The sequence below is a fragment of the Semicossyphus pulcher genome, unplaced genomic scaffold (assembly GCF_022749685.1).
Source record: "Semicossyphus pulcher isolate SPU_LCO1_2020_fin unplaced genomic scaffold, fSemPul1.0.p SCAF_15, whole genome shotgun sequence".
Classification (NCBI taxonomy): Eukaryota; Metazoa; Chordata; class Actinopteri; order Labriformes; family Labridae; genus Semicossyphus; species Semicossyphus pulcher.
In genome coordinates this window covers 7,468,999-7,488,961 of record NW_027211659.1, presented here as the reverse complement: position 1 = coordinate 7,488,961, position 19,963 = coordinate 7,468,999, and the positions used below count along the sequence as shown (strand labels likewise).

Below are 19,963 nucleotides of genomic sequence, written 5' to 3'. Positions count from 1 at the left end.
AAAGCATCGCAGCGCGTGCATAAACTCTCATAAATATTCATGTCCATGAACCTGGCTTGCCGCTTTATTCATGCTGAGTGTGAGTACAAGAGTGAGAGAGAGAGAGAGACGGAGGGAGGGAGGGAGTGAGAAAGACAGAGAGAGAGAGGGGAAAAAAGAGAGAGAGAAGTGTGAGGCTGAGAGAAAAACAGATGGAAAGAGGAGAGCGGCCGGGAAAGAGAAATACGAGGAAGAGGAGAGTGTGATAAAAACCACTGCTGACTTATTTACACTCTGAGCTACACACAGCAATTAGCCCACATGAACAGTGCATGTGTGTGTGTGTTGCGGCCACACATTCATGCCCACACACGCGTCACTGGTGTTAGGGTTACGCCAGTTCAGTGTGCAGTAATTACATCTGCCACTTAGGGGCAGCATCTACATAACCTTAACCCTAACCTGCCCCTGCACACCTTAGCCTGCAGGGAGGAGGGAGGGAGGGAGGGAGGGAGGGGGAGGGAACTAAAGGGCTTTTAAGTTTTCATGACTTGTGCTGTAACACTGAGCACCTTTGTGCAGGATGCTTGAGTTTAGGTGTATTTTAAAGCTTTAATCGTTAATCATTAGAAATGTCTGTAACATGTTAAGGTTTGCGTCCTGCTGGGGGACACCTGAACAAGACGCAGCATGTACAAAAGAAGGCCGTGTTTAATGCCACAGTTAGAAGCTTTCCAGCTTTCCAGTCCCAGGATATGACAAGAAACCTTTGAGACTCCAGCAGTTTAGTCCTGCACTGTTCAAAAGTTATAGGACTCACAATAGACACAGATTTCCCGACTTTTCGTCCCTGTTATGGGTCAAGCAATAAAAAGAACTATTTTTCCCAGAATAACCGATGACATTGGACTCCCCAGTTTTCAATGCAGGTGGTCAGTTTGGAATATATTTGCTGTCTCAGAGCCCCGGCGTGCCAAGATAACCCCCATGACATCACCAGGGTCATGTTTTTCAGGCTATGACAAGTTTCCAGCGAAGCCACAGAGGACTTTCTAAAAACCGGCTGAGTCCTGCTCCCCGTTATTAAAAATGACCTTAAAGCTGACGTCATGATATCAACCATCCGACATGATGATTTCATGCAGCTTTTTATCCACCCGACCCCCCCTTCCCGTATCTTTAAACCAGGTCACGCTGTAATTGTCGAGTTTGTGGGGGTGAGAAATGAGCTAAGCTTCTTTTCTTCATCCTAACAAATACTTTTCAATTTCAACAAGTGAGCGAAACTCTATGAATACCATCAAGGGGAAAAAGCGCATCTTCCTTTTTAACAATGTGTCATCTCGTCCCTCAATGACGGGCGTTTTTTCCTCCTGAGGGGTGACCATGCAGAAGGAACAAATAGAAAGACTTTTGATTTACGCCGCGGGAAGACAATGCTTATGAGCTCTTATGAGCAAAATTACTTGAGAGCCAATTTAGACTAAAAAGGAACGACATCTTTATTTACAAAAGAAGCAGCTAACTCTCTCCCCACTTAGTTTTTATTTCTCATTTCCCCTACACCCCTATTCTTCAGCATCAATCTGGCTCCTCTATTTAGTAATATCTAGAGATTTCTGCTGACATGAATTGGATTTTTTCACACGTTTTGCTGTTTCATCAACCGTACTTTTTTCAATTTGTACCTCTTTGGCATAACTTTGTTTTGACGTGGTCATGCCAATAAAGCTTATTTAAATCTGAATATATTTTCCTTGTTTGCTCTTCTTAGTAATGCCCCTTTCCCACCAAAATTAGCGCGTTGAGGCGGGTTTTTCACGCTACTGCTTATAGATGCCGATTGTCTCTGTTCCCATTGCCAGTGAAGTATACGCTGACAGTCTCTTTTCTGCTGCGTCACCGTCTGACGTCACAAACGTGTCTGTCTGTATATTCAGTCTGTGTATCTAACTCGGTGCTGACAAATTTGGAGCGATGTTCGAGCGCTGCTTGGGCGGTAGACAGGCGGAATTTGTAGCTTAGATGACGGGGAGTCGCAGACGTTATTGACGGAGCATAGCATCGCGACGGAAAGGAGGCGGAGATTAGCGTGTCGACACAGGTTTTGTTTTTCCATTAATGCTGATCGGAGCCGAGGCGATAATTACCCGTGTCTACTGCAGAGTCATTTGACCCGGGTCTGAATGCAGATCGTAACATTTCCCACTAAGCAAAAAAGCCGGGTGTTAGTGGGTTTTTTGACCAGTGGGAAAGCGGCTATGGTAAGAGTCTTGGACTCCAGGGTCTGGGACCCAAGAGGATTCAGGGAATTCTAAAAACGGAAAATGTATAACTGACGAGCTATAAATAAAGAGAAAGACTTAGGCCTAAGCAAAAGAGTTGTTTGCATTCAGTGATTTAGAGAGAAAAAGGTAGATTAACAAGTAGAATTAAATAAACAACTCTTTTTTCTGGCCTTTAAAAGTTATGTGACTGTAACAATTCCAAGTGTTTGGAACTCTTTCAGGAGAAAAGGTAGTTCTGGGAACACCTTTTCAGGGTTTGGAACCCGCAGGTTGAAAGCGTTCTGGGGTGCTAATAAATTTAATGCTCAGTTCACATGGATTCAGGCAGAAGGCAAACCGGATATAATTTCAGTGGACGAGCAGGACGGTAGAATGTGGTGAGGCCAGCAGAGATTGTCGGCAACGGTTTTGCCGTCCTCCACAACGGAAGGTACAACTGGATGTTGCATTTATAGCTACAAATATTAGAATAATTACATAAAATGATGACACGAAATAAATGTTATATATTTAACATCACCATCACCATAGCAACATCTCGTCATGAGTGTTTCGTTTTGCCGTCTGCAGTTCTGTCGGAGTGTTCGTTTGTGTCCATGTGAACGCAGCATAACTGACGAGTTACTTTATATAAATACTTTAAGTGTTAGAGAGCGTCATTAGGGAAGTAAGCATATACTGTTGTAGTGCTCTGACCGGACCTGAACTTACATCTTAATATATTTAGTTTTTGGAATCTGTCACATTTCTTTTAATGTTCTTAACGCTCTGTTTTTAACTGTGTGAAGCACTTTGAATTGCTTTATGAATGAATGGTTCTCTATAAATGTTCCAGAAAGGTCAGCACCAGAACAAGGCAGGCATCACAGCTCCCAAACTGACCCACATTTATATGTGCATGCACAAACACACTGCGAGAAGAGTGGGTGTCATGAGGTCAAACCGCTCCCTGCTGTTTGACACCTACCGAGCTAATCCTGCACAAATACACTAATCTTCAATGTGTGTGGATGCTACAAAAAGTCTGTGTGTGCTGGTCAGACGGGCGATTACCTTCCGCCTCTCTCTCTCCGGGTTGAAGGTTCCCAACCACGACTGCATCTGAAAGGAGACAAAATGAAACGAAAAGGTCAGGGCAATTACTTTAGCTAAAAAGACCCAAAACAGAAGAGCGCTTTGATCATTTAAATCAGTTGTTTTTTCCTAGAGAGAACACAAAATCCCTCCGACTTTTCACCCATCGCTGCAAAAGTGCCTAATTTAGAGAAGAGGAGGAAAGTGCAGAGCTGAGTGGCTGAGGGGGCACTGAAACAGCTCCCAGCATCTCGCAAAAAAGAGGGAACCGATCGGCTTCAGCGCACACAAAATGACGTGAGGAAGGAGGAGAAGAGGAAGAAGGCAAAGGGGAGAAAGAAAGGGGAGAAGTTTTTTAGAAAAAGTGTGAAAGAAAGAGGAAAAAGTGGAGCAAACGCGGCAGATCCGAGCTCTCTGGAGAGAACGTGGGAATACTTTTCGCTCTTCCTCTGTCTCCTCTCTCGGGGGAATGCAGGGAAAATGTCAACAGGCACGCGCACTCACACACACACACATGCACAAGACCGGGATTTCTAATGGTGGGATAGTGAAGGGGGGGGGTCGTAGGAAGCCAGAGGGTTTATGTAACCCAAGACATCAGAGACAAATCTCTGGAGGCCCAGTGCGAGCTTCACACACACGCAGAGAGCGAACGATGTGCTCTAACAGCTCCTCTGTTCTGCTATTTATTAACTCAATGTTGCCATGGTTTCTCTGCGCCGACGTGACTGTCATTGTAAATCTACTGTATGTGTGGCCGTGCGCGGCTTGTGCACCGACAGGGGGAAAACAATAGCCTTTTGGTTGAACTCCGGAGCCGCTCCTTTGTTGAGCGCAATCCATCACAATCAGCGAACGCTGATAATAAGTGGCATTAGGCTGTGCCGGCCAGGTTTTTTGTTGTCTCTCTCATAAGCTGCGCCTCACAAAGTCGAGCAATTCAGCCGGGTAAGTGTTGTGGCTTAGGACGGAAGGAGTGGGCATGTGGACGCTGCATCCGTAAAACAAACACTCCCAAACCTCTGTGTCTGCCTTTATAATGACTCATTAGCTTCACAATCTCTCCAGTTAGTGTGAGCTTACACTGCAAACCAGAGTGTGTCCATGTTTCCTCTTAATAATCCTCATGTAACTCTAACTTGGTCAACTAATGAGCTACAGTTTCACCCACGATCCTCTCCTTTCTCCGTTCGCATCAGGACAGTGTGGGAAACTCCTTCGTCCGGCTCACGTCCCCTTTTTCTCTACGCTCAGCCTCCTCCTCGTCTTTATCCCTTTTCCCCGATGCGTCGCCACCTACCCCGCTTTCAAAGCTTTTTGAAATTCTTTCAAGTGAGACAGCCTGCAGCTGAAAAGAGATAAGGCTTGAGCTCTTCATAAATATGATAGAGAAAGCAAAACGGCAGAGGAGGAGGAGAGGGGGGAGAGACGGAGCGGCAGGAAGGAAAAGAGAGGAGACAGAAACAAAGAGATAGACGGAGGTTGAGAGGAGAAATAGAAAGGTGGAGGACAGATACAGAGAGAGAGAGACGGGTGGATGAGGGAGAGACTGTGAGCTGAATGAGTTATGAGATGCAGATTGCAAACCAGCTCCATTCATTCATCCCCTTTATCACATTCATGATAAAGAGCCGTGTAGTCTCCTTTTCCTTTCAGCTACCTGCTGTCTGTCTGCCACGCTGTCTGTCTGCAGCCTCGGCTATCTCCGAATCTGTCTCACCGTCCCATCACTCACTCCGCCAGCCAAACAAAGAAGCTAACACACAAGACGACAATTCATTGTGAGTGTGATGTGACTTCAGCCCGATTCTCTCTTACTCTGTTATTTTTTTTTTTTTTGTGGTTGCATCTGATGAATCACATCAGGAGCCCACACACATATCGCTGTAACACGTCCGCCAGCAGCCTCTGACTGGCACTACGGCGTGTGCGGTGTCGTCACGTCAGGGGAATGGGAGCTATGTGAACCGCGTGGAATGCGGCCCGTGGGCTTTAAATGCAGTCTGACAATGGAAAACAACAGAAGCAAGAGGCGAGCGGAAGAGGAGGAACAGCTGAGCGGTGCAGCAATTAAGCGATCGGTTACCTTCGCAAATTGATATAAAGTATGCAATATTAAGAAGTGAGAAATATGCCAATTACACAGGTACAGGAAGCACGCGGTGACGTCTTTAGGAGGTTTGTTTAGCGAAGCAGCAGTCCAAAAATCTCCAGGCATGTAAAGGAGAGAAGCAGCTGTAAATGCGGGTTGCTGGTGTAGCTCTGCTGGTAGAGCAGGCGCCCCACATACAGAGGCTGCAGCCCTCGACTCTCAACACCTGCCCTCTGCTGCACTTCATTCCCCCAACTCCTACTCCAACATTTCCCATCTCTCTTCAGCTGACCTATCTAATAGAAGCAAAAAAAATGTGAATGATGGACTATGAACATCATTTATAGCCGCTATATGATAGAATTTCTATGCATGTACATTGCAATATTCTTTGAACTACACACTTTAAATGTTCTACATTGTTACACGTTCCTGTACAAAACTGTATAGCTTTCAAAAACAGTAAAATTGTAAGTTGCATTTTTCCATAATGTTTTATATTTCCTGTAGCCTCCTGAGACCCGAGCTTTTGTTTGGTGTGCATTTTTAATTTCTCCTACCTTTTTGGGATTAATAGGACCTAATAAGTATGAAACCTAAGAATTGTCTTTGTGTTACATTGAAAAAGTCCAGATGTCCTCATGTGAATACCTTGTTGTAACGGTGTTGCAGCTTGTTGCTATTGATAATATGCATTAAATAAAATAATAAAGTTTCAATCATAAAATCTGAGGAGGTTTTGTACCTGGTTGAGTTTTCTGTAGAGACTGACTGTACCACATATTGGTCGGGATAACGGCCATCTTGAATGTACATTGATCAGTGTAATTTGCTTTTGTGATCACAGGTTGGTGAAGGAGACCAACGGGTCGAAGTTTCGCAGAATTAAATATTATGGTGCTGTGAAGCCAAAATGTAACGTCCCCGTATGAGGACTCAGGGTCTCAGGAGGATAATGTTTTTGTCTTGGAGTACTTTTCCTTTTATGGACAAAAACACCCCAAAAATCCTTCCTGTTATATTCTTAGTAAATACAATATGTTCAGTTGGAAAATGTGGCCTTACATTCAAACGTTTGCTTGGTTTTCAAGCCTCATAATGCTGCTCCTCCTCAACTGAGGAATTTTGTTACACTCTGACAACACGAGCTACCAGGTCGACCACTCAGGGGAACTCTTTTCTGTTGGGGTGTGGGTTAGGGTGCCTAGTTTTGTCTCGTGTGTTTGGAGGGTGAGGAATATATTTTGTACTCTTTTAATTTCTGGTCTTCTTATAACGTCCATGTCTTCTTACTATTTGATCATTTTACTGACCTGCTCGGGGTCTATGGGTGGAAAATAGCAATTTGCAATACATCTCTCCTTGTTTTATAAGGTTAGTGTTCTTTGTGTATTGTCCCTGCTCACATAAAGAAACATAACATTAAAAAACACATACATGCATAAGCACAAGTAGGTATTTGATGAAAATAATAAGGAGCTATAAAGAATAATGTGAGGGAGATTACAGCTTGTATTGCGGTAAATATACCTTAAAAATATAGCTGGAAAAAGCGAAAAGTGTTTACACTTAAAAATAAATAAAGCCACTCTGTACAGGCTGGGAATGAGAGTCTGCGCCTGTTGCGTCCCAGTAAAGCATGAAGAAGGACCTTTCTGTCAGTTAGACTTACTGCAGCTCAGAACTTGTTTATTATACGTTTTGACCTCACACCAGTTCGCTGTAGGAGAGTTTGTCTGCACTAAGTTTACTTAAAAGTTGTCACAACAACATCTGACAGGTTTTAACCCCCCCAGGTAACCAAACATATTTGAAGAGAAAACAAAGGCACCTGTGAAACTGACATCCACCCTGTGTGTTTTAAACATGTCCTGCGCTATGCAAACAGACTTCCTGGTTAAACTTTCACCTACAGCAGCTCAGACAACGTGACTTAACTGTGGCTTTGTTTACAACCTGGCTGATTGTCAGAGATATTTTGTTGTTTTTTCCGTGTTGCACGTTGTGGAGTGATGTTTCCAAATGGTATCAACAAATGCAGGACATTACTGTCATCACAATATGATCATGATTGCCAAAAAATGATGACAGAAAGTGCAGAAATTTAAGACACATGTTGTAATCCTACAGTATATTATCCGAGCAGCAGTGTCTCGGCAATGATGCACAAAACATCTGCACTGACGCATTCGATCCTCTCCTAACCCCAAGCTGCTTAGGGATTTTACATGACTCACTGTATGTGTGGGAACTGTACACAGTAGCAATCTTGAGTTCTCAAAGACGTCAGCTTCCACTAATGTCACTTTCCTAAAAGGTCACAATGCATTTGGATTTCGCTAAATAGCCAGCGTCTCCAGCTGCTGCTGCTGAATGGATGCATGTTGAGAACTCACCCTCTTATTGGCCACGCAGATGATCCTGGCGTAGCATAGGATCATCAGGAAGATGAGGCTGAACAGGGGCACGTACCATCTGCAAACAGAAACACGAGCAGGCGGTCAGAAAACTCCAAATGAGTATCGTCGTTAAAAAAGATCATTCTTGTTGTTTTATGTGTGATGGCTCTTTTTCTTTGGCCTCCTGTTACTAACACGAGGTTTGGAGTTCTCTTTAGTCCAGAAGACACGACAATGACCAACAGCTTTCTTTTGTCTTTCCTTTTTTGGCCTTTTATGCCTTTATTGATAGAGAGGACAGTGAATAGTGTTGGAAACGGGAAGAGAGAGCTGGCACGTAATGTCATGAGCAGCAGTTTCAAGTAGAAGCGTAACAACAGAGACGGGTGATCAAAAAACCCACTAACACCTGCTAACAGCCAGCTTTTTTGCTTAGTGGGAAAGGCTACAATCGGCATTCAGACCCGGGTAATTATGGCCTCGGCTCCGATCGGCATAGATGGGAACACAAAACCCGTGTCCACACGCTAATCTCCACCCCCTTTCCGGCGCGATGCTATGCTTCGTCGGTAACTTCTGCGACTCCTTGTCATCTCAGCTACAAAATCAGCCCGTCTCCGTCCGAGCAGCGCTCGAACATCGTTGCAAATTTGTCGGTGCCGAGTTTGACGTTTGTCACGTCAGATGGTGACGCAGCAGAAAAGAGGCCGACAGTATACTCCACTGGCAATGAGAAAAGAGACAATCGGCATTTATTAGCGGGTCTTCCCCGGTCGGAAAAAACCTGGGTCAACGCGCAAATTTCGGTGGTAAAGTGGTATATGAAGGCCATGAGGAATAACATCAATGCTCCCCGTCCTTGTCCAGCGTCATAACTGTGACGTTGTACAGCGCGACACCCTGTCCACCCAACTCCCAAAGACGTACCTAAATTACCAATGCAGTTTGCATTGCATTTTTCTTCTAGAACATTCTTATTCGGCCTTTAAATCTTGCACATGCCCTGCCTTATAACTCCTCAAGAGTCAGTTTAAAACTTAAATGCACATTTAAGTATATTTATGTAAAGGTGTGACTCTTTAGCTGTGGCCACTAGAGAGGATTACTCAAAGAACACACCGTACGTAAACAAACAGCACAACGAAGAATGGGCCTGACTCAGCAGCCCTGGACCTTACTGCACATAGTTTTAATGAGTACAGGAGAAAACGCAGCCAAAGTCACAGCACCGGAAACATGTGGCATTCCTCTGGGATGAGAAGTTGACAATCAAGGGAGGCGCGGGGGCTGAATAATAACATGTCAGGTATTTCTGAGCGGATGCAAAGAGAGCGAGGCGAGCGAGGGAAACCTGGGTGATGGCTTTGTTGGAATGGCAGCCTTGTGTTATGCAACCTCCCGGGAGGTGATGTAAGATCGGAGGAGTTTCAGCCTCTCCCTGTAATCATGAAACAGGCCTTTGTCTTCGCTTTGATAGACAGGTTCCTGGCCACAGCGTCTCTGTTCAGCCTCAGTGACTCTGAGCTTTCGAGACCTGAGCTGTGCGACAGCCAAGTCCTCCTGTCTGAGCACCTGGCACAGGCGGGGAACAAATGCACCTGTGTGATAAACATATTGGATTGTGCAAAGGAAGAACATCAAGCGTGATTAAAGGCCTGATGATGATCTAGAGGAAAACTGACATTCAAAAGAGGGAGTCTGAATGTGTCTCTGACCCAAAAATAAAGGGACACTCAAAGGAAAATGGATTGGGAATAAATATTGAACACTGTGTTGTGCAAAGCTCTAAACATGTTTGCTAAAAGCTGCATCTAAAAAGGCAAGTATAAAGTTCTTGACCCAATTTAATGTGGTCCACAACTGTCCTCCAAGAGAGGGAGTATCGATGCATGGATATGGGTTGATAAATATATTCAATTTTCAGTAAAATTACTACAAAGTGAACAAATTGATCTTTATGGGTTACACGTCAGTTTTAAAATACCCCTAAAAACAACATTTGTATTTAAATTTCTGGAAAAGTTAACTTCTAAAATTGCCACTTTATATTCTAGTTGTTTATTATGTGAGTTTAAAAACCCCCTCCGGTGAAAATCCAGTGTTTAACCTTGTAAACATCTCCATGTGGTGTTCTTCACGTGCTACAAGACATATCAGGAACAACATAAGCAGTCATCGTCATGGCTGGGCCTGTCTGCTTTTAAACTGCAGTGCACCAAGGACAGGCTGAACAACACGTTTTCAGATTGGCAGGGTTTGTGACGTCACAAACCTAAGGAGCCAATCCCGTTAATGGACGGGGCTATACGCTAACGCTATATCATTACTAACTACTACTACTAACATTACTACTACTATTTATTACGGCATTTCAAGCTAGCTAAGTTTCAACAAGTTCCCGCTAAACGATGGCAGAGAAGTTTTGTTTTGCGAAGGAGGGGGTGGTTGGAAATTTGCATAGTGGGCGGGGCCTATGTAGAGTGGGGAATTTTTAATGAGGGAGAACGAGAGGATGCCTTGGGAGGATTTTTACAAGGTAGGCAGGCAGAAAAAAACATATCAGACACAATTTATTATTTCAAGCAGAGCATTTTATATGTTTTAAAACATGACTGGAGCTGCTCAACTAGTTGTTAAGATCACTTGGAGCGGCTGTGGCTCAATCGGAAAGTTGGGGGTTCGATCCCTGACTGTTACAGTCACATGTAGAAGTGTCTGTGTGTGATTGTCCATATATCCAGATTATTGGCACTAAGGCCTTTGCCATCAGTGTGAGTTTGAAAGAGTTAATGTGACATGTAGTGTAAAAGCGCTTTGAGTGGACAGAAGACTAGAAAAGCGCTATATAAGTGCAGTCCATTTACCTTCTAAAATCAATTGCACTGAATTGAATCCAATAAAAATGTTACTGTTGCAGACTTTGTGATATCATATTGTTGTCAAAATAACTGATATAATATACGTATGAGTTAAAAAGGTTAAAAGAATTCACTTAGGATTATCAAATTAATCTTTTATTGGCCGGGAAATACGACATGTTAGGCGTTTGTTTCACAGCGGGAAATAACAGGGAAACGCTGCTTTACACATGATGTAGGAAACATCAATATACAAAGATTCCCCCCTTTGAACAAGCGCGCGTGTGTGTGTGTGTGTGTGTGTGCGCGCAGGTTCAATAATGGCATGGGACAATGATGAAAGCATTTCATGGGGAGACCTGCGCGAGCGTCACCTCGGTGTGATTTAATAACCCGCTCCCTGGAATAAACAGCGTCCAATTACACCAGCGCACGTCCCGTTAATGATGGAGAGACGAGGTGGGGGAGGGGGGGCGAGCGGGGCGAGTTGGTGGAAAGGGGAGAAAGGAGGGGGTGGCCTTTTTAACGATAGCGTGGGGGGGCTGCGATGGAGGAGAGAGAATGACGGGCGGCAGCTACAAAGTGCTCTAATTAGCATGATAATGATCTGCCATTAGAGTCCGCTGTGCTCTACAGCTGAGCACTACCCGGAGAGAGAGCGAGAGCGAGAGGGAGACGGCAGGCAGAGACACAACGAGATAGAGAGAGAGAAATAAAAGGCATAGAGAGAGAGAGAGAGAGAGAGAGAGAGAGAGAGGGAGAAAAGGAAATAAAGGCACAGAGAGAGCGTAGATTTGGAGCAGGCACGGGATGATAAAAGTGCAGACAAGAATAGAGGTGAGGATGGAAAGGTGGATGGATGATGGCAGAGTGTGGGTCAGGACCAGGAAGAGCAGGAATAAAAGAAGAATCGGGTGATTAAGAGACAGAGAGAGGGATAAGGTCATGCAGAGAATGAAAGGAATAGCAGAAGGAGGCTGCAGCCAGTAGACAGACAAGGGAAGGGTGTACAGAAAGGTGGATAACCAGAGGGGGTTTGAGAGGACAACCGCGAGCAGGAGAGGAGGCCTGAAACTGGCAGAATGAAAGATCATCACGGAGGCACACAGATTGAATCTCTGGGCCTCGGCCCGACCTCCCCCTCCCCTCCAGTGCCGCTCCAAAGTGAAGAATGAGGCTCGGCTGAAAGGAGCCCTAATTGAAGAGCTCTGTAGGGGATGAGAGCACGGCAGGGACCCGTCTGTGAGGGTTAGCGCTCGACTGCAGCCGTCAACTTTGACCAACAAGTTCCTCCATCTGAGCGGAGAGGTCGATCTACCTGTTCGGCCACTTAGGCAGGAACGTGAGAAGCCGGGAGGCGGAAGGAGAGGAGACACAAAAACAAGGAGGAGCCGGGTGTGCAGAGTGCGTCTCTCCTGACTCACTAATGTAGAGGAAACAAGATAGGAAGCTTTTAGAAATTTCAGCTTAGTTTGATTTTTGAGCTAACGATATGCTGACAATGCTAATGTAAACATAATGATGTTTAGCAGATATATAAAGCAGGTTTCACATGATAGGAAATTTACTCTTTACTCGCTAAGAGAGGAAGCCACTTGTAGAGAACAAGCCCAGCGCCAATATACATCATTAAAAAAAACTAGGAAGTTATATATAGTGTTTTTAGGGAACATTTACAGACCTTACGCTTCCCTGTTTGCTTGTGTCACTTCTGCCTATGGTACATGCAGCTATTATCTCACTGGTTGGGCTTTCAATGCTCAGTGGCAGCAGAGGTCAAAGAGGAAATATTTTGAACATTGGGTGCAGAGCTTGGAGGCGATTGAACGCTGCATCATGCAAATGGTACCAATGCACCTAGTTGGTTGGCACCGCTCTTCTGTCAGCACAGAGTGGTTTGACCATAATCATGTGTAAGCTGCCTTAGCGTTCAGGCAAAATGTTTGACCCGAAAAAAATTGACCCAATGATCGCGCTGGAGAAATAGTTCAGGGGTCAACAAACAATTTATTCTGAGGGTAAAATGAGTGACTCCTAATTTCCTGTCGTCGCTGTTCTTTGAACTTTCTCGTAAAAGATATTAAATGACCAAAAAACCGAGCCAATTTTTCGGAGAGATGTTTATCTGAATCACAAATTCCATTTGATGCAAATCAATCAAGTAGGTGGTTCGACAATAACTAGATAAGGGGGAAATTAAGGGGGAAATGTCAGTTAAGTGGGGGGCTTCATTAGGGCTGCAACTAATAACTATTTTGATAGTCGACTAGTCATCGATTACTGAAACGATTAATCGATAATTAATTGCATAATTACTTTATGGCTCTTATTTAGCCATCAGCTTAGTTGGCGGTTCTTTGTAGCATGTGCTTACTAAAAAGTTCTTCATTCAAAAATATGTCTATTAATACACTTTGTCCGTTTAAAGCCAACGACAGACAAACTGCTGATAGAAAAAATAAATCAAATCAAGTCCACGAATCCAACGTGCCTTCTCTTCAAAAGCTCACTCATGATAAGCATGGCGCAATGGTGTAACATCAGCCGCCGCCAATTTTGCTCTGTTTTGTTTACCTGTTGCTTCCCCAGCCGCTGTTTTTGCGTGCGCAACTCTCAGCAGAGACTCAGCTCATGTCCGTGCACGGCATGAAAAACACATGCGAGGACTAACCTAATTATCAACAATTAAACTCGTTGGCAACTACTTTTTTTTTTGGCTTTTGCCTTTATTAGATAGGACAGAAATGGAAATGTACAGGAAATGTAGGGAGTAGAGAGCGGGGGATGACATGCACCAAATGGATTGGGGGTCGAACCTGCGATCAGTGCATCGAGGACTGTAGCCTCTGCATATGGGGCGCCTGCTCTGCCAACTGAGCTAAACCAGCACCCCTTGGCAACGACTTTTGAAATCGATTTTTGTCGACAATGCCGACTAATTGTTTCACCCTTAGTCTTTATAGTTCTACCTCTGGTGACAATGAATATCTGCATAAAAATGTATGGTTGTCAAAACATGCCACCTTTTGCTACAGCAAAATTTAGAGGATCACAAAAGTTATTAAGGTCTTCTTGGGACCATGAGTGTATATTTCATGATCGCTCATCCAATCACTTTTGAGAAACTTCCCTCTGGACAGACTGACTTTTCCATGCCCAGAACCAGGAGGATAAAAGTCCCCTGCTCATCTTAAGTTTCCCTTTGTGAACGTCATTTGTGTAGTTTTTCCATTCCTGCGTCTAACCAGCGGCCATGACACACAGACGGGCACCTCTTGGAGCGGTGACTCAGCTCAGTTCGAGTGCTTCCTCCTGCTGAGTCAACCTCCTGAAATTCTGCACCTCGGTCACAAACCGCTGTCCTCTGCTTTTCATTCTCCTTCATCCCCTTTCACACCCTCCTCCTCCCAGCCTCCCCGACCTCCGCTGTCCTGTCTGCGCGCTCCGCTGAACTCTGATGAAGACACACTACGGGGCGTGGGCAGAGACGAGGGCAATCTATTTCTCTCCCTCTCCTCTCCTTCCCCTCCAGCTATGCCGCCTTCTCTTTCCTTCTCCTGCTGAGTAATTCCCCGTCTCCCTAACTGTACCCCGTATGTCTCCCCTCCCACCTTTTACACTTTTCACCTTTAATACGGAAGCCTCTGCTCTCCTGCGACTCTCCCTGCCAGCTGTCAGCAGGGTGTGTTTGAGCGTATGTGTTTTTTTTTTCCTTGACGGGTGCCGCTGCCTCGGCCTCTAATCTCTCGTCTGGTTTGATGTAATTAGAGCTAATGAAGATTCCCTGATCCTCCGAGCGGCTCGTCCCCCCGGGGCCACGACAGCGCGGAAAACTAGAAAGAGCCGGGGAGCAGAGGAGCGCTGATAAAAGAGACACAGGCTCGTTTAGCACAGCTGATAGCTATGTGTTGTTCTGCATGCGTATGCGTATGCGTGTGCGTGTGTGTGTGTGTGTGTGTGTGTGAGTGTGAGTGTTTGTCTGCGGGAGTCTGTCTGTGTGTGCGCATGCTTATTTGTTTAGAAAGATTGATTCCCTGCTGATGCCGCGAGCAGCAACGCGATTACCTTGGCTCGTAGCAGAGTGTTGTTGTGTGTACGTGTGTGTGTGTGTGTGTGTGTTTAAACGTCTGCGGCGGGGATTGGCAGAGCCTTTGCAGACTTAGGGCCAGTTGCAGAAAGCAGTAGACAGGCATAATCCTTCATAGCCGTCCTAAACACTTAAATACACAGTGTAGCAACTCCCCCTAAATCTGACAAGGCGCACACACACACACACACACACACACACATATCTTGGCCTTACACCAAGAGGGAAAAAACCCTTCAGGCTCCCTTGACATGCAACCCTTCACATTTCCCCGCAGAGACCCCCCCCCCTCCTCCTCCTCTCCCACCTCCCCCCAGTGAGGGAAGCTTTGATGCCGGCGCTGAAAGGGTCTACTTACATCCCAAATCTCCAGGCTACGTGATCGTCTGTGATCCAGCTGGGGGAAGAGAGAGAGAGACAGAGAGAGAGAGAGAGAGAGAGAGCGATGAGGGTTGTACAAAGGAAAGGGAGAGCGTGAGCGGAAGAGAGAGACTTGTGTGACTGCGGAGGGGAAAAGCTGTGCAGCTGTAGCTATTAATAAGCCGAGAGTGGAAAGAGAGAGCCGAGCCCGGAGATTAAGGCTCTGTCCCAATTCTCATTCCGCCGCCTCCTCTCCTCGGCCTCTTCCCCTTTTTTTTTCCTCGCCCCTCAAACTGCCCTCCAAACAAATAACGGCTTTCTTTTTTTCAGCACAAGAACCGGAGAGCCCGAGGGGGCGTTTTTTACTGTCCAAAGATGTGCTGATAATTACCAATTTTATCGCATAAAATCTTACGAGGGACGAAGCCGTTTTGATGCCAAAGCTGTGGCCCTCTAAGTAATAATCTCAGAGGTTTTCATATAAATAAATGTCTGTTAAGTCATTATCTATCGCCTTTGCATTTGCAGTATTATGGACTGGGTGTCTGTGGCGACATCCGTGGAAAAAAATCACAAGCGGCGCCCAGTTAGTGACATCATTTCATCACCTAGCAGTGGTTGGTCTGCCAGAGAGGGTAGGCGGAGCTAAGCGGCTGCTTTTCCGGTCTCTGCAAGCGCTGCGAGTAAACAGTAAACTTCTATGGCTGATGACGGCAGCAACAATAAGTAAAAAAAAAATTTCGACGCTCAGATGAAGGCAAACAGTCTAAAAAGCGATCGCCAGCGAGGATCAAGAGTCAAGAGTTACATCCGACACTAGCCCTTTTTACTCAGCAGTTCTGCCTCAGCGCCGCAACGAAGCTCCGCCGTCATGCAGCCTTTGCCATTTTACACTGGACCACGCAACGGCAGCGTAAAGGCGCCCTAGGTTGTGTATTTAAATAGCGTTCTGGAAGTAAAACGTGCGCGAGGTGTAAACAAACAGCAAGTGCTTCAAATACACACACGCCGCTGCCGGCTCCGCCGTTTACACAGACGCTGTTACGCCTCTGTTACTACCTCTGATGACGGCTCAGAGGTGGAACGACTTTGCTCCATCATTCAACCTCCGTCCGAGGCCTAATAATCCCGCCTTGTACTTGCAGTGTATAACAGGCTACTGTCTGGATACCTGGGGAGTGTGCTCCCGCAATTACCGTTTATCCCATAGGTGACGCCAAAGAGAACGAAACTGAAATCTTTGAGATTAGCACTTTAAGAAAAAGGACATTTAACAGAAAATATGTTGCTGTAGCTGTACTCACCACCAGGCTCCTGCTGGGCCGTAGTAACCCTTCATCAGCGGTAAAGAGGCCATGACCAGCGGCACACCCCACGCCAACACGTGGTACAACCTGACGGAAAGCAGACATTTATTTCATAATGAGCACCGAGACCAGGAAGCTTGGCCCCCCGAGGGAAAAAAAAACACTCCATAACTAAATCAATTCTCTTCTTCTTCAGCTCATCTCTCTGTTGGCACTCGCATCAGGGTCATTTTTCAGGTGCAGACAACTGCCTATACAGCCAGAGACCGCCAATTACTCATGGTAATATAAACCATAATTACCCGCGCTGTTGTGGAAACGATGATTTGCAGAGGAGATGTGCCACAAACATGATGCCGGTTCTCGCTAGTGGCAGCGAAAGTGGAGGACGAGGCGGCTAAACTGTGTTTTTGAACTTTATTTCAGAAATATTCATAAAGAAAAAGGGCTCAGAAAGCTGGAGAGGCTCATATTGACTTTCTGTAAAATATCATAGGATCAGTATCAGCCGCCGAACAAGTTCAAAAAGTCTCGCTCGCTGTACATGGGTCTGTGTGTGTGTGTGTGTGTACGGTGAGACAGATGAGGTGTGAGCTCCAGTGTCTTGGGCGTCGGTGTGGGCGTCGATACTTTATAGAGCGTACAGCGTCGCCCGGTCAATAGAGTGGAAGTCCTGCCCTGACTTGTTCCAAGTGCGGTCAATCGAGCGGCGGCGACACGGCTGACACACACTCAATCCCTCTTGAGTTGTGTGCCACACACACACACACACTTTCCCACTCTTATTTCACCGGGGCACACACACACACACACACACACACACACACACACACTGTATCCCCTCCTCTCTGCCTCCCCGTCTGACGGACAGCAGAGTGCGAGTGTGTGGGAGGCAGGGGAGAAAGAGAGACGGCTGGTGGTTTAAATAGAACGGAGTAGTGGGTGGGAAAGAGACATAGGAAATGAGTTGATCCGGGGAGAGAGAGAGAGATACGATCAAACACAAGAGGGAGTGGGAGAGAAATAAGGGAGCAAGGGAAGAAAAGGGAAAGGGTGGGAAAAAGGAGGAAGCGTACGGAGCGAGTGAAGGAGAAAAAGAGAGAGAGACAGAGAGAGTCTGTGTGGTGGTGGGAGGAGAGATACAAATGGTGAAATCAGTGCCTCCTCTCCGTGGCGTGACGACAGCTGCAGGAGGAGGGGGGGGGGGGGGGGGGGGGGGGGGGCTTGTCAGGAAATCAATGTCGAGAGCTCGCAGACCCACTCACACACAAACACACACGCAGACAACAGACACGCTGCAGCTCGTACACCACACACTCGCAGCGCTTTGAGTGGGAGATGACGAGGTCCGGAGCCGCGCGCAACATGGGCTTAATGAGGCACAGCAGGGCCGCTATGTGCTCGGCATTGCACACACCTGCGCGCTGCAGTCACGCACACACACACGCTACCTCATATAGAAATCTCTCCTGGGGGCTCGATCTCCACTTGCTTGAATCTGTCCTTCAAACACACACAAACATACACACATGCAGGCGCACTTCCTATCCTCTCTTGCATCCACTTCAATCACTCTTAGATCATCCAGCCTGCGTTCTCCATCTCCTCTGGCGATTTGTTCATTTATTAACCATCACACTGTGCCGTCACTCTGTAGCTGCGCGAGTGTGTGTGTGTGTGTGAATGAGAGAGGGAGGTTTGGTTAAGGGGCTGAGGGGTAATTGTGCATGCATGCAAAGCCACATACCCGCCTGCCTAAACACATACAGCTCTTCTATGCACAGTCAATACACGACAGCCCCCCTGACGCTCCCTCCCCGCTTCACTCTAGCCCATTAAGCGCTGACTTGTTTTTTTATTTTGCGTCGCATGTGTGACCGACCCTCGCAAAAAATACAGACACACACTCCTCCCACCTGGTCCCTCTGGACCCATGAGAGGTATACAGCTGATAAGGCTCTGGAGCGAGCTGATTTTGGCCCCCTTGCCCGCCCCCTTCCCTGCGCCCATAAAGCCGTCTCCGTCTGAGTTATACCACCATTATATCGTCTGGCTTATTGCTAATCAATGCAGGGAAACTCCCATGGGGAGGTGGAGGAGGGCACCTTCTTTTACCAGCCCAACCCCGCGCACACATCTACAACTATGAACAAGCAGCCTGCAAAACACTGGCGCTAACTTGTTAAAGCTTTCCTTCCTTCAACAGAGCGCGTACCTTTTTTTTTTTTTTAAATATGTGTTTGTGTCACACGGCTCCGCGCTCGGCACGGAAAATGAGAGAATATCTCACACGCACACGAGCAAATTCACACTCGCGCCGCGCAGAGTGCTCATGGGAGTTTGAGCGACAGAAACATAGAGCCACGAAGCGTGAAGATGGGAGCACACACACACAAACACACACACACACACACACTTAACGGATGACACTCACTCCCTTTTCAATTAGAGCGTCGGCTGGCTGGAACAGAAAAGGAGGAGGAGGGAGGGAGGGAGGGAGGAGGCGAGGAGGAGGGGGGCTGTCAATGCTCCGTGGGGAGACACATGCTCTGGCAGACCAAACACAAGCGCATACACACACACAAACACACACGCAGACGGGAACGGCCACAACAAGAGCGGAGACTAATGTATATTGAATGAGGGAAGATGTTTTTTGTGCACATGAGGGAGGAACGATTGTCTTTAGCGTTCATATAATTAGTCAGTTCATCAATTACCGTAAATTTTGGTGTAAAAGACGCACTTTTAATCCCTTTTGTTCCATCTAAAAAGTGGGCAGCGGCCAATATACCAGTATAAAATGCAGAGAGGTATTTTATTGTGTTATGATAATTTACCCAGACGATGGCGCTATAATGCTCAAGCTTCCTCACATACATGCGCCATCATGATCGTCAGCGCAGCCGATACCCTCACAACAATTATACGTCTTCGCCAAGCAGTCCGGTTGCAGGTTATATGACGCGTATCTCACAAAGTGAATGTATAACTATGGGTATATATTTGTATAACGAGGCCTTTTTTGCCTTTATTGAGAGAAAGGACATGGGATGTGAGTCGAGAGTGTGGATGACACGCGACAGGGTGCCGAGTGTGAGTCGAGCCCTGGGCCGCTGCATTGAGGACTGTAGCCTCTTTATAAGGGACGCTCGATTTAACCGCTGAGCTAAACCAGCACCCCTATATTGAAAATATTTGTGAGAATACATTACCCAATATCTTACCCCAATCTCGTATCCCATCGGCTATAGTCTGACAATGATATAGCCTCTGGGGACAACAGTGAACATGCCGGGCGTGTTAGCGATAAACAACATCCAGTCAAGACTTCCTTTTCCGGGTGCTGCATTGTTTACAGAAAAGGAACCTGTTTTTCTTGTTAGTTACTTTAATTAACAAGTCTTACATTCGCCGAAATTTCAACATCATGATGCAGATGTTTGATTGTAAAAAGTAAAAATGAAGCTCTGTCAGCTCTGTCCTCAAGAGGAGAAGAAAACTACTTTTAAAATGCTC

General features: G+C 46.1%; 1 protein-coding gene across 1 annotated transcript in view; it reads right to left on the bottom strand.

Moving 5' to 3' along the window:
* The window catches only part of LOC138592753 (cyclic AMP receptor-like protein A), a 53,660-nt gene that overhangs the window by 28,521 nt on the left and 5,176 nt on the right, over positions 1–19,963 (bottom strand). The window contains exons 5-8 of the mRNA XM_069663623.1: positions 16,442–16,531; positions 15,136–15,174; positions 7,830–7,908; positions 3,321–3,368 (exon numbers count right to left, since the gene is read on the bottom strand). Coding sequence (XP_069519724.1) covers positions 3,321–3,368; positions 7,830–7,908; positions 15,136–15,174; positions 16,442–16,531 — 256 coding nt within the window. The remainder of the gene's footprint in view (positions 1–3,320; positions 3,369–7,829; positions 7,909–15,135; positions 15,175–16,441; positions 16,532–19,963) is intronic.